At 50.4% G+C, this 12,896-nt stretch overlaps 1 protein-coding gene across 1 annotated transcript in view; it reads left to right on the top strand.

Moving 5' to 3' along the window:
- Nucleotides 1-391: 391 nt before the first annotated feature.
- Nucleotides 392-12,896, top strand: part of LOC115605764 (cat eye syndrome critical region protein 2) — a 96,133-nt gene continuing 83,628 nt past the window's right edge. Inside the window, exon 1 of the mRNA XM_030480682.1 lies at nt 392-564. Coding sequence (XP_030336542.1) covers nt 394-564 — 171 coding nt within the window. The 5' untranslated portion in view covers nt 392-393. The remainder of the gene's footprint in view (nt 565-12,896) is intronic.

The following is a 12,896-nucleotide window of genomic DNA, read 5'->3' as shown; positions in this document are numbered from 1 at the left end:
CGCCGGGTGTCCCGTTCTCCGTCCCCGTCCCCGTCCCGTCCCCCCCCCCTTCCACCCCGGGCCCATCTGTTCCCGGCGGCGCGGCGGTTGCCCTGCAGGGCGCGGGCGGGCGGCGGAGGATGGGCCCGCGCAGCGGCGGTGGCCGGCGGCAGCAGAGGCAGCAGCGGCAGCAGCGCCCCCGCCGGCCCTAGCGCCCCCGCGCCGGCGCCGAGCCGCCCCATGCGCGGTCGGCAGCGAGGGGGCAGCGCGGGGCCGCCGGGGGGCGGCCGCTGAGCGGCGTGGCGCCGGGGGGCGGGCGGAGCCGCAGCGCCGAGCGGCGGCGGCACGCAGCCGCCCGCGGAGTGAGGCAGCGAGCGAGCGGGCAGGCAGGCAGCCGGCTGGCGGCCGCGGGAGATGTGCCCGGAGGAGGACGGCGGCTGCGGCGGCGGCGGCGTGGCCGGCACCGGCGGCCCGGAGGCGGCGGTGGCGCTGGATGAGCTCCGCTCCTGGTGGGAAGTCCCGGCCATCGCGCACTTCTGCTCCCTCTTCCGCACCGCCTTCCGCCTGCCCGACTTCGAGATCGAGGTGAGAGCCCCCGCGGACGCCGTTTCCCCGCACCGTGCGCGCCCCGGAGGGCAGCCGCCGGACGGTCGCTCCGCGCCCCAGCCCGCGGGCTGTTGCCGTGCCGCGGCGCCGTCCCCGCTGCGCTCCCGCGGCACGGCGGCTCCCGCGCGCCGCTCCTCCGGCACCCCCCAGCCCTACTTTGCCCCGGTGAGCCGCTGGATCCCGGCGCGATGCAGCGCGGGTGCTCCCCTCTGCCCGCGGCAGATGCAACAACTTCCCCGTGTCCCTCCCGGGCGCGCTCGCAAACTTTCGGCGCGCCCGTCCCGGTGCGGCGTCGGCGGCGTCTGCGGGCAAGACCTCCCTCGGCTCCGGCTCCGGACCCGGCGGGGCAGCCGCGGGCGGAGCGGGGCCGGCCGCCGCCGGGCCGCATTGTTCCGCCGGGCCGGTGTCCGCACACAAAGGTGGCGGGGGGGGACGGAGTCGGCACGGAGCCGGCGGCGGGTCCCCCGTGCCCAAAATGGTGGCGGCGAGAGGCGGGCCCGGCCTGGTGACCCCCCGCCATCCCCGGGGGTCCCCGCGGCTCTTGTTGGGGGGGTCCCCAGCCCGCTCAGCCTGTGCCCAAGTTGGTTCCTTTTGTTGAAGGGAGGGTGTCGGTTCCCACCTGGCCGGTGCCGGTGGTGGTGGAGGGAGGGTGTGTGTGTTCGAAGAGTCGCCGCCGCGGCGGGCGGTGCAGCCGTTCTCCGCATCCCGGCGTGCTGGGCTGCTCCGCGGGGCACCGCGCCGCGCATTGTGCGGCTCCGCGGAGGCTCCGCGGCAGCGACGGAGCCTTCCCCGCCGGTCGCCCACCCGCCTCTGCTCCCCGCGTAGGGCAAACTCTCGGCTTCCCCACTTTCCTGCCCACTTTTCCCGTGTGGGTTTGGTTTTGGATTTTTTTGGGGAGGGGTGTTGGTTTTTTCATTATTATTTTAATTCTTACTTTTGCGCGCCTGGCTAATGCTCCGTAAATATTTTGTGCTCCGGCTACAAACGTTACAAACAAAGTGCGTCCTGGTAGGAAATCTTTTGTGCTTGCTGTGAAAAGCTATTCTTGCCAGCGCGTTGGCAATAAACCCGGGTGAATAACGTGGCGGCGTGTGTTTTTATTTATTTTTTTTTTTCTTTAAAGGCAGTAATTGCCCCGTGAACGCGAATTCCAAAGATGCTTAAAAGTTCAGTGGGATGCGCGAAGCCTTAAAGAGCAAAACTCCTCGAGCAGGATGTGAATTTCTAAAGAGGGGGAATCCCTTCTGCGGTGCGAAATCTTGAGAGGGGATAAGGTCTCGCAATGATGCAACTTCTTGCGAAAGGGAACTCCCCTCCCCCTCCTATTGATGCCAAACCAGTAAAGGGGGAGGCTCCCCGGGCCCGGCAGCGCAAAGTCTTGAAGGAACCTGAATTTACAATGATAAAGGAGCCAAGGCACTAGCCTTTCACCTTTGGAGGCAATTAGCATCTGGCTTGCTTCACAAATGAAGTAAATGTGGGCTCCCCTTTGCTTCCCGGAGCACGCTTAGGGTGGAGGTGGAAGTTAACATCACTCGGAACAAATGAAGTTGCTTTTTTGGGGAGGGGGGGAGGGATGCCCAGGGCGAGGAGGGGTGCATGCGGGTTGGTGCTGGGGGTGTTGCAGAGCACAGAAGCAGCACATAGAAAACATTGCCCTCAAAACCACTTTGGTGCACATGGATGGCTCGGCAGGAACAGGCTTGGAAGGATGGTGTTGGTGCGAGGGACGGTAGGAATCGCGGTTAGAAGTGGGATGCTGAGAGAGGACAGATGTGGCTGTCAGAACTCAGCGTCTTCAGGCATGTGGAGTAAATCTCCGTCCTCAGCACGGTGTGAGCAGCCCAGTGCAGGCAGTTTCAAAACTTGCTGTTCCTTGAAGCTCACCATCTTGTTACCTGTTGCCTGGCATAGTTGTTCCAGTCTCACCACTGGTTTTAGGGATATCTGGGAACAGCGCTTTGCACAAAGAGCTTCCTCCAGACAGTTCGTGGTGTGAAGCTGATGGCCAGTGATGAGTCTTACCCTTTTTTCTAAGAGTACTGCTCTCTGTCTTTTTTGGTTCGTACCTTATTTGGCTGCATAGGGAAGGTTCCCTCCTTGGTTTTGGACCTAATAGTGCCAGTTCCCATTCTGGACACTGCTACGTCCAAGATGGGCTTTGAGTTTCAGGGGTGTGTGAATAAAATGGATGTGGCTTTTCTAGGGTTTGGGGAAACTCTAGGACTCGAGGCAAATAATGGGAGGAAATAAAACCCTACCCAGCCATCAAAAATTGAAACTGTGCTCATCTACAAATGACATTTTCTTGCTTTAGATTCAGTTATCATGTGGGTGGGTGCTTGTGGCCAAGTGCAAGCTGTTGAGAAATTACTGCCCCTCATGGGTAACCCAGGGCGAGTACCTGGGTCCATCTGGTTGCAAAGTAAAACAGGTGGTTTGAGTGAACCTGCTTTCTCGTGTGTGGAAACAGGAATGGAGATCTCAGGCTCAGAGAGTGTCAGCGAGAGGATGGTCATGCCCAGGCTCCCGGAGCTTTGCAGCAAACATCTGTCTGGCTCTGCCCGGTATTGCTAAGGGATGCCTTATTCTGGCTGCAGTCGGCTCTTGGAGGGTACCCCCTTCTTCCTAGGACGGCTGAGCTCCTCCCAAGTTAAATCCTAGTTTGGTGGCTTTTTCTTTTTTTCCTTTTTCTGATACTTGTGTATCTCCAGAGGGGAGCCTGGTGCTAAACTCTTACAACATTGTTACAACAAGGGAAAGTTTTAAACAAACCTGAATTCTGCTTGTAACAAATACCCCTCCTTGCTCTCTCTCTCTCTGTCTCCCTCCCTCCAGTTTTAGCAGGCGGTGAGGTTAAGGTTTCACTGCTACAGTCTCTAGTCCCCAAACCAGACAAAACCCGATCTTCCAATATGTTTTGGTGTATTGTTTTTTCTTTTTAAAGCCATAGGTATTTTCTTGGTTTTTTCTCCCCCCCCCCAACTGATATTTTTTTTCTTCTGGTGGGTCTGCCCGTAGCTAACTGGGAGGCTCGGTAATGATAGGCCATCTGGACCCATCCCTCCCGTGCCGAGCAGATTTGCTGATGGTATTCGAGAAGTTTGGGGCTTTAGCACAGAGAAGCAGCATGGAGCTTTCCTCTTTTTTCTTTTCAAATGCAAACCTTTCTCTCTCTACTTATTGGACCAAAAGAAAGTGAAGCTTCCAGATGCGGGGCTGCCGTCAGCAGCTGGATGTCAGAAAGCTGGGAAGCAGATGTTTTGTTTTTCTCCTTGCTGGACCAGTGTGTAGCCAGAGACTATAGGGAAGGGGTGTCCGAAACTGAAAGAAAGAAGCGCATCCATCAGGCCGGGCCCTGGGCATTGTTTGGGGAGGGGGTGGGCACAGCCAGCCCCCATGCTGGCTCCAGCAGATGCAGGCGCCTGATGAGGCGCAGGGCTCCTCTTTTCAAACCTCCGCCGCAGCATCACCCGGCGATGGGCTCAGGAGGGGTTCAGCTACTGCCAGCGGGTCAAAAGTTCAGTGGGCCAGGAGCGGGTGCTCTGGGATGTGTTCGGCTTCATGCCGTGATTTCACGTGGATCTCTGAGGATGGCAGAGAGTGCTTCTGCCTGCTGGGGTGGGTCTTGTCTTTTTTCATCCTCCTCCCCTTTTAAATGGCTGCCTTGTCGGCCATCTGCTGTATAAAACTTGCATGCCACTTCAAAAGTGGGCTTTCAGTTGTGTTGGCTTGGATGTCGTGGCTGCTTTCTCAGTGGTTTGTAAAATCTGCATCGAGTGAGTTCATCCTTCCCCATTCTAACAGTACTCCAGCAGAAGGTCTGGCTGTCCAGGACACATCCATCATTTTTTTGGGAGGCATTGCCTTGATGGACAGAAAGGATGCTTTCCATGCTTAAGTTAGTGCAGGTGATGATAGGGAGTGATTTGTTTCCCTCTTCAAGTCTGGACTGTAATGTGGGACAAGTCTCATGACAAAGTGTCTCCTGGCCATGTGCCCTCACCTCTGCAACTGAAATATCTTCCTGGCAGCTGTAGGGTTTGTTTGCATCGAAAATATTAGGGGAATATTTAACGTTTTCAACCATATTTCAGCGCAACTTGAAAACACTGGACAGAAGCCAGCATGGCGTGGCCACCCAGCTCTTTGGCATGTGCTCTCAGGAGCTATGGGCTAAAACATTTAGGAACTTCTGCCTGGGTAGGTCGAGGGGAGGTGACTTTCCAGAATGCGCTTGAAAATAGTCAAAACGTTGTTAACTTAGTTTATTTGGAAAAGGGGGGAAAGCCACATTACACAGGGAAAACATAAATCTTTTCCTGTGGTTTTTAAAAGCGCCTTTGGGCAAATTGCCTCTGCTGTTAACTTCACTATGGCTTTAAGATGCTTTTCCTTGCCTCTTGCCCCTTCCTAGCACTTTGGGCTCTGGCTCTACCTTTAGATACATTCCTCCTGCCCACAGGCAGGGCACTGCTGCTCCTGCACACCTTTTCCTCCTGAAGTGCGGTATCTGCCATGTCGGTTCTTGAACAGGCTCTTTCTGTTAGGAGTACGATGTGGCTGTTACAAACCAGCAACTGCTACTGCTCCCGTGGGTCTCCCAGGAGGAGGAAGAGTGTGGAGAGAGGGAGAGCTGTGATCTGGCCATCTGAAGGAGAGAGCAAAGAACAGGGTTTCTTCTATCTGTGCAAACCAGATACAGCTTTAAAGGCAAAAACCATTTTTTAACGTGTTAAACTCTAAATGTGTTAGAATTTTTTCCTAGTGTGGACAGGATGGCTGAGCATGCTTTGACCTCCACTGTCCTGTCATGTTAGTTCCCGCTGAAATTACTCTGTGGAGCCCCTTGCTCTGTGCCATCCAGGTGGATCCCTTGTGATCTGTGATACCAGAACATCACAACCTTCCTGTTCTGTCAGTGGTTGGTATGGGGTTAATTGTATAGTGCTGAGCCTTCACCCCTCTATAGCTATTCTGGTCTAGTGCTGCATTATTTGTATTACAGTAGCATGTACAGCATCTACATGTTGTATGATAGCTAAAATGGCCAGGTAGTTTCTGCTCAGAAGAATTTAAAATCTAATTAAGATCAACACAACAAGTAGGTGCTGCAAGCTGACAAAAATATCAGTGAATTCGTGTAGCTCAGCTCTACTCATAAGAGGGTAAGTCTGAGTTGGTTTAAATGCTTTTTCAGTAGAATGGCATAGGATGTCCATCCCTCTTGCCCTTTGCCCATGGGTGGTAGGCAATGTTAAAGTGGAAGGGAGCATTGAATGCCTGAAACAAGAGCGAAACAATAGATCTGCTCGCTAAAACTTCACTCTTGCACAAATGACCTGGCTTTAGAAAGAGCACATTGTCTGAGGAAAGGTAGAGTAATTGGCAGTGCATGGAGAGGTGCTGTATGGCAAGTAAGTCATGATGGAAAAAATGATGGACTTCAGACATACTGAAAAGAAAAAGTGTCCCATTGTGTGGAGAGACCTGCTTCTGGACCTCTGTGTGAATTTGGATTATATACCACAGTCACTCTGCGGTGGCTGTGCTTCCAACAAGCAGCATCAGCTTCGTCATAGTAGAGGACATGAGCTGGGTGTTCGTTGTTTGAAAATTGTTTGAAAATCAAGTTTAAAAAACAAAACAAAATGGAGGGTTAGTGCTGTTTTTACTGTTCTTTCTACCTGTCCCATCCACTGTTCGGTTTAGGTGCTTTGGCAGTACCCCGTCCTTCTCCCCACGTCTGTTCCAGCTGTTAAGAACTGCTGTTCTTACTTTGCTGATCTTCAACTTTTGCTGCCTTAGTTATTCTGTTCATAATAGAATCATTAACACTCTACATGTCAGTATTGGGCTCTAGAGTTCATTGAGATTAATGCAGGGGGAGGCAGAGAGATACTTCTCAGAGCTGTTGTTTCAAGTGGTCTGCAAATTGGAAAGCATTATGTCAGTTTCCATTTTAAATGCAAGTCACATCTTTCCCAACTGTAGATCTTAAACTTTTTAACAAGTGTTTACATTTTATATAATGAGACTCTAGTGTAATTGGATACAAAAAGAAGGAATAGGTAGTTCAGGAGGCTGATATGTGGGTTAAAACATTATCTTAAGCCTATGAAAAGAAACAAGAAGTGACTGCACGAAGCCAAAGGGCGTCTGAACAATGGATAAGGAAGCTTATTTTGACAGCAACATTTTGAATGGATCCTAGTTAGGTGACAGGGGAGTTGGGGAATGACTGTAGCAGCCGAAGGCAGAAGAAAGAGGAACACGATAAGAGTTTTGGAGATTTGGATGGAGTACATGGGAGTTGATATTACAGATTTTCTCTGGTGGTAGTAGTTGGAGGCAATTACTTCTTCTGCTAGTGCAGCTGACTCTGAAAATCATGTCTGGTGTTAGCCAAAGTGTTTGTGCACCCACAAGTTTAATGGTTTAAGCTGAACTTATTAAAAAAACAACTTAAAATAATCTGGTGCAAATCTTCCCTGGCTTGTGGGGGGGGAAATGTTTTGTGTAGCAGCTTTAATATGACTTTGCAGTTTGCTTTGTTTACAGAGACTCGACTACCACAAACCTGTACCAGTTCAATGCAGCTGATGTAAACTACTGCATAGTGCATCTAAATTAGGCCTCAAAAGTTTGTTCCTTTTGGAATTTGCTCTAACCAAACCAGCTAAAAGTAACACCTTTAAAGTGTTGCAGCTTTATATGTAGACCTGCTTAACTGCGGTCTTTCTCTCCCAGGGAATAATGCCGGCAGAGCTGTGCCATTCTGCCCCTGGCATCTGTTAAGTGCCTGCATGAAGGGTGAAGAATTAACTTTTGTAATGGCAATGGATGCTTTCATAGACTTCTTTCAGGCAAAAATCTCCTCAAGAAAAGGGCTATAGGCAGAAATGGCAACAGCCAGGGAGTTAAAAGTTCCCGAATTAAAAGTTTATCATGTAAACCTTATTGTAGGTAGATGCGAAATTATTTTTTTCTTATTTTTTTCCCCCTCCTCGTTACCAGAAGCAACAGCATCTGCTGTGGTGGTGGGAACAATGCAGCCTAGTGATTCCTCCTTCCTTACAGTAGAGAATCCTGTTAAACACACAAGGCTGTGCCTCAGAGTGTATCCTTTCAGCAGGCTTGTTCCTTTTAATGGGTGCCCATTCCTGGGGTCTCCATTGTTTCACCAACAATAGCACTAGGGGCAGCTGATTTGGTTGACAGAAAATGCGTTAATTTAACAGATCTATTCCCTTTAGCCGGGCTCCTTCCTATTGTGCCCCAGTTCTCCCCCAGTTCCTGGGGAGGAGGGCCCGGAGAGCAGGGTCTGTTAGGTGGAGGGCTCCTGCAATTAGGAGGGGTTTGCTGCCTTTTGTGTGAGGAACAGAAAACAGCTGATGGGGGGAAAGTGGTGTTCCTGAGTTTGCTTGCTGCCAGAGCACACATTTTCCTGCTTTTTTGGGGGGCTTTTAAATCCACCTTTACTGAGGATGGGGGAATAACTAGATACTATGGGCTGATGGCAGTCAGGGTCTTTGCTTTGCTTGGAGGTGGCCTCACAGCCCACTGTGGCAACTCCTTTCAGAGCTGGCTCAACTTCTTGACAAACTTTTCATATCTCTTATATATAAATGCTTAGCTAAGACATCAGCTTTCCACGGAAAAAGTAAAGCTGCTATTATCATCCAGGGCAGGACTGCTGACGGCTGGCTGGAGAAGGCAGTATGTAAAATTAATAATACTAAACTATGTGAAACACAAGGGGGCTATGGTCCTCAGGCCACTTCTGCCCCGGGTCAGACCACCAGTTTAATGTAGTTTTGGGACTGATCTGACTTAACCAGTGCAAGATCTCACCCCTAGATGTACTTACGCTGGTTCAGCCCTTCCTATATTAATGTAGCTCATTTCAGTGACAGGGTGGTAGTGGTGGGAGTATTTGTTGGTTTTTATATCAGTGTACTCAAGCTAGCATGTTCAGCCCAGTGGGAAGGGAGGGCACATGTGCTGCGCAGGAAGCAGTGACACCCAAAGCTTTGGTTTTGGGGGCTGCTGGCTGCCGGAAGAAAGACCTTGTTCCCTTTCAGGCCCTTTTTCAGGCTTCTGACTCTGTGATCTGCCCATTCCCTGGCACCAGCCCAGCTGCTTGCTGGGTCCTGGCTGGGATTTTTGGGGCGTTTAGTCCTGTGGGAGGAGCAGGACCTCGTGCTTTTGGTGGCCAGAAGCTGCTGGATCAATCTGCCATGGCTCTTGAAATCCTAACCTTAGTTTAGTTCTGGTTGCTGGGGCTGGTGATGTAAAAGGAGGTCTGAAGAGTCTTTTTCCTCCTTGTTGGAAAGCTGTTACTTGTCTGGCTCCTGCTCTCCAGCTAAGCCTGCCCAAAAGGGGCTGGAGCTTTGCACAACCCAAGGGTTGGAAGATAGAGCTAACTTTCCCATTTCTGGTGAGCCCTGTACACAGGGAGTTGTGTGGCAGCAAAAATATTTATATATCCATAACACAAGGCAAAGAGGGTTGTGGATTTTGGTTTTTTTCTTGCGTGGGTGTTTTGTTTGTTTTAGGAGGCAAAGGGTGAGAGTTCACTTAAAGAGCTTGACTCTTAATAGAGCTTGTCATTGTTGCTAATATAAAACAAATGAGCATGGGAGAGGAGTCAAAGGCTCCCTCTTCTGGTGTGCTGGGAAGGTTCAAATGCCAAAACATAAGGAAAAATATTTAAAAAACCCCAAACAAACAACAAAAAACCAGCAAGCAAGACCCCTTCTGTTCCTCTGGTGTTCTAAGATCTCGCATAGGCCTTGTTGGTCCAGCACAGAAGTTGCTTCTTGACTCCCGAATAAGCAACATTAAGGGCACTCTGTAAAAGTGAAATACATTTTCCAATGCAAAGTACATTTTACTTGCTAGTAAAATTGAGTCCTGGTTTCAGAAGGGTTCCCAGTCTGAGCACGGAGTATGGCAGCCCTTCATGTCCTCATGTCTCACTTTTCTCAGTGTTTCTCTTTTCTGCAACCCTCTGTTGCAAAGATCATGTGTTGTCTCATGCAGCTCCCAGGCCACGTGTGTGCATTGGCATGTAAACACGTTTGGGATGGTTGCAGGAGCCAAGTATCGTGAGCACTGTCTATAAAAGCTGCGTGTCCAAGACTCCAGCACTCCCGTTGCTTTTGGTTGAGTCAGCCAAGAATTCAAAACTTATTAATGGGTGATTGATGAAGAAATGTGTACAAGGAGTAGTTGGGATTTTTAAATGTGTTGGTTGGGATTTTTAAATGTGTTTTCTAAAAATCCCTGTATAAAATGTAGTCGTGAGTACCTCCAAAATTAATAGGATTTCAGGGCATCAAGAGAAGTGACTTTTTTTCCTTGCCTTTTTGTATTCTCCACTGGAGAGTTTGGCATCACATGGCCCTTTTCCTTGTGTTGTTAGTGTGGACCTACAAGCAGTGTCCGGTGAAACCAACCCGAGGACATCAATTCTCAAGCCGCCTTCCCACGGCAGCTCCTGCCACCCGTCACGGATGGCAGTAAAACTGCTCACCCGGATTAAAAGCCACAACTCTTTCTTCCTTCAAGTGAGCTATGTCTAACCAGGAGCGGTTGGTTCCCCCAGCCAGCTCCCTCCGCAGCCCCACAAAAGGGTTGTACCAGCATGACTGAAGCGGTGGCACAGGAATGGAAACAGGCAGTGGGGAGGGGAAGGGAAGGGCTTTTTATAGCTGACACTTCTGCTGAAAGAAATGCTTATCACACGGCAGCCCTGGGTAGCAGGTAGAGTGAGACTGTGCAGGTAACAAGAGGTCATGCAGCGAGGGGGGCACCTGGGGAAAGACCTTCATTGGCCTCTAAGAGTGGTTTGGGGTTCCTTTCTGGTGCTATATCAAGGCTTGCTAGGTTTCTTGGTTCTTTAAGTTAATGTTCTGGTTAGGAAAAAGTTCAAATTGGAGTTGATGGCGACCCTTGAAATTGTTCTTCCCCAAGTTGGACCTGAACACGCAGTTGAAATCAGTTAAACTTTGCTGTAGCTGACAGTCTTGCACAAAACCAAGAGTGCAAAATTTTATCATCCTTCTCAGAGATTCACGCTTTTCTTTTTTTAAAAAACACCAAACCATTTCCACAAAAAAAGTTTCCCTTAGGCTCTGGTCACCCAGCAATGTAGATATCTATCCATCAGGATTTGCTTGCCTGTGCTGAAGAGGCTGGAGCAGCTTGCCTTGTTGGACAGGGCAGCCATGTAGAAGAAACAGGGAATAGCAGTCTCGATTTCCTTTCTTTCAGCCTGATACAAGGTGCCGAGGCACAGAAGACTATTTTGCCCTTAAGATAATTGTGTGTTGGAGAGGATCAAAGGGCTTGAGGGTTTTTTTTGTTTTTTTTTTTTTTTTTTTTTTGTTGAAAGGGGATTTTCTCCATGGACAGCTGCAGTAGTGCATTAGTAGTGCAATGGATTATCTTTCCATGATCTGTAGGATCTCAACCAGCTATCGAGGGGCCCCGCTGAAGGCTGCTGCTTGGGGGAGGCAGAGTGAAAGTCTCCTGTAACAGGGAGACCTGTGATGCCTGTGAGCTCGGACCACTTGACTCCCCCTGCCCCAGCAGGGCGGGTGGTGCTGGATATTCTTAGACTGCAGATAGTGCCGCGAGCATGAGGAAAGGGAGCCCAGCTCTCGGTTATGATTAACTGCAGCTGATGCCCTGCATCCACCCTACTCTCTGATGGAAGTGCTTATTAAGGAATGTGAGAAGGGAGCTGATTCCAGCTGCTGCGGCATCCCGTAAAGGGCAATGTGTAATTTGGGAGGGTGTTACGAGTCCCTCGGCTAAACAAGCTACTCGCTGTAGTAAGCACCTGACCTTCCAAATGCCTGGACTTTCTCATTTTGGGAAGTTTTGGACGACGGCTGATCCACAAATAGCTGTGGCATTGAGAGGGAGTCCCTTCACATGCGTGGATGGGTATCTGTATCCTTGCTCTGTGCGTCTTGGCAGGGGGGGAGGTGTCGCATGTGGCCCAACTGTGACAAGGGTGGCAAGAGGGGATGGGACAGGGCTTGGTGCTATCAGAGGTGGAGATCAGGTCAAGCTGTGCCTCCCTGACCTGGTTTCGGGGCTGGGGGATAAGGGGACTGGAATGTGCAGGACTGTCAAGGAATGTGGGTCCCCAGGTGGCTGCCTCAGTTGCTTGAGCTTAAGTCCGGCTCGGGTTGCATCTGTGCGCTGGTTAGTAAGTGTTGGGGCAGCTCTGCTGTGGCAGGTTCTCCTATGTGAGCTTCCCAAGGTAGTAGGATGCCAGAAACGTGGGGGTGACAATATCTCTTTGTAAGCAATAAACTCACTCCACTGGCAGTTGGAGAGTTTTCTGCTAACTTTAATGACATGAGTTTTATCACTTTTTGGGTGGTTTTTTGTGACTAGTGAAACACACAATGGGATGAATCCAGCTTTGGATTTCAGGGCTAAGTTTTTCGGGACAGGCAGTTAGAAAGACTTGTCTTTTTTTGTGAGTGGGACTGGCTTCAGAATTACAGATTGAACATAGACCGCTGTATGATGATGTGTTGTTTTTCCTTGGAGGAGTAATTACAATTTATAATCATTGCCTAGTCCGTAGCCAGTTGGCAGGAAGGCTGCTGTGAAGGGATTGATTATTAGTGGATGCTTCATTGTGCTGTCCAAGCCTGAGTTTCTTGATCTAACTGGTTTCCCTCACTTGGAATGGCTGTAGTCAGCAGAGGGAAGAGAGAGAGAGATGTCTTCACTCTCAGCAGTTCTGTTTCTTGTTCATGGGATATGCTGAGGGAAAAAAGGTCAACAGAAAGCATCAATACTTAAATGTTCTCATAGAAAGGCAGCTGGCTGCCCGGGGGTTGCTCGCAATTTTCCTGCTTCCTCTTGGGATTCTCTCTGTATTTGTTTTCAGCTTGGTGGCTTGAACAAAACTAGTGCTACTTAGTGTGAGCATCCTGGAGGCTTTTCCTGAGAAATGTGCTGGGAGAGTGGAAGCGTCACCCACCGGGAAGGTGATCCAGCGCTCGGGAATGCAAAGGCACGCTGTCAGCTGTGACTATTGGAGCTGAGTTAGCATTTAAACCGGCAGTAGAGGACGCACAGAAGTACAGATGCAGCAGCACAGGCTTGAGCTTGGACAGCAACATCTGCCGGGCTCCTCGGATAAACGCTGGGATGGTTTGGTTGTGCTGAACCACATCCTGCTGCAGCTCCTCTGATAAAGCTGGGCTAACTAATTAAAAGTTAGCAGCTATGCAAAAGTGGAGTAGCCAGTGCTGCTCTTTGGGAAAGGGAGTTTCTGA

The sequence above is a fragment of the Strigops habroptila genome, chromosome 3, assembly GCF_004027225.2.
Source record: "Strigops habroptila isolate Jane chromosome 3, bStrHab1.2.pri, whole genome shotgun sequence".
NCBI classification, from domain to species: Eukaryota; Metazoa; Chordata; class Aves; order Psittaciformes; family Psittacidae; genus Strigops; species Strigops habroptila.
The sequence above is the reverse complement of the archived record's forward strand: the minus strand, read 5'-3'. Positions and strand labels throughout refer to the sequence as shown.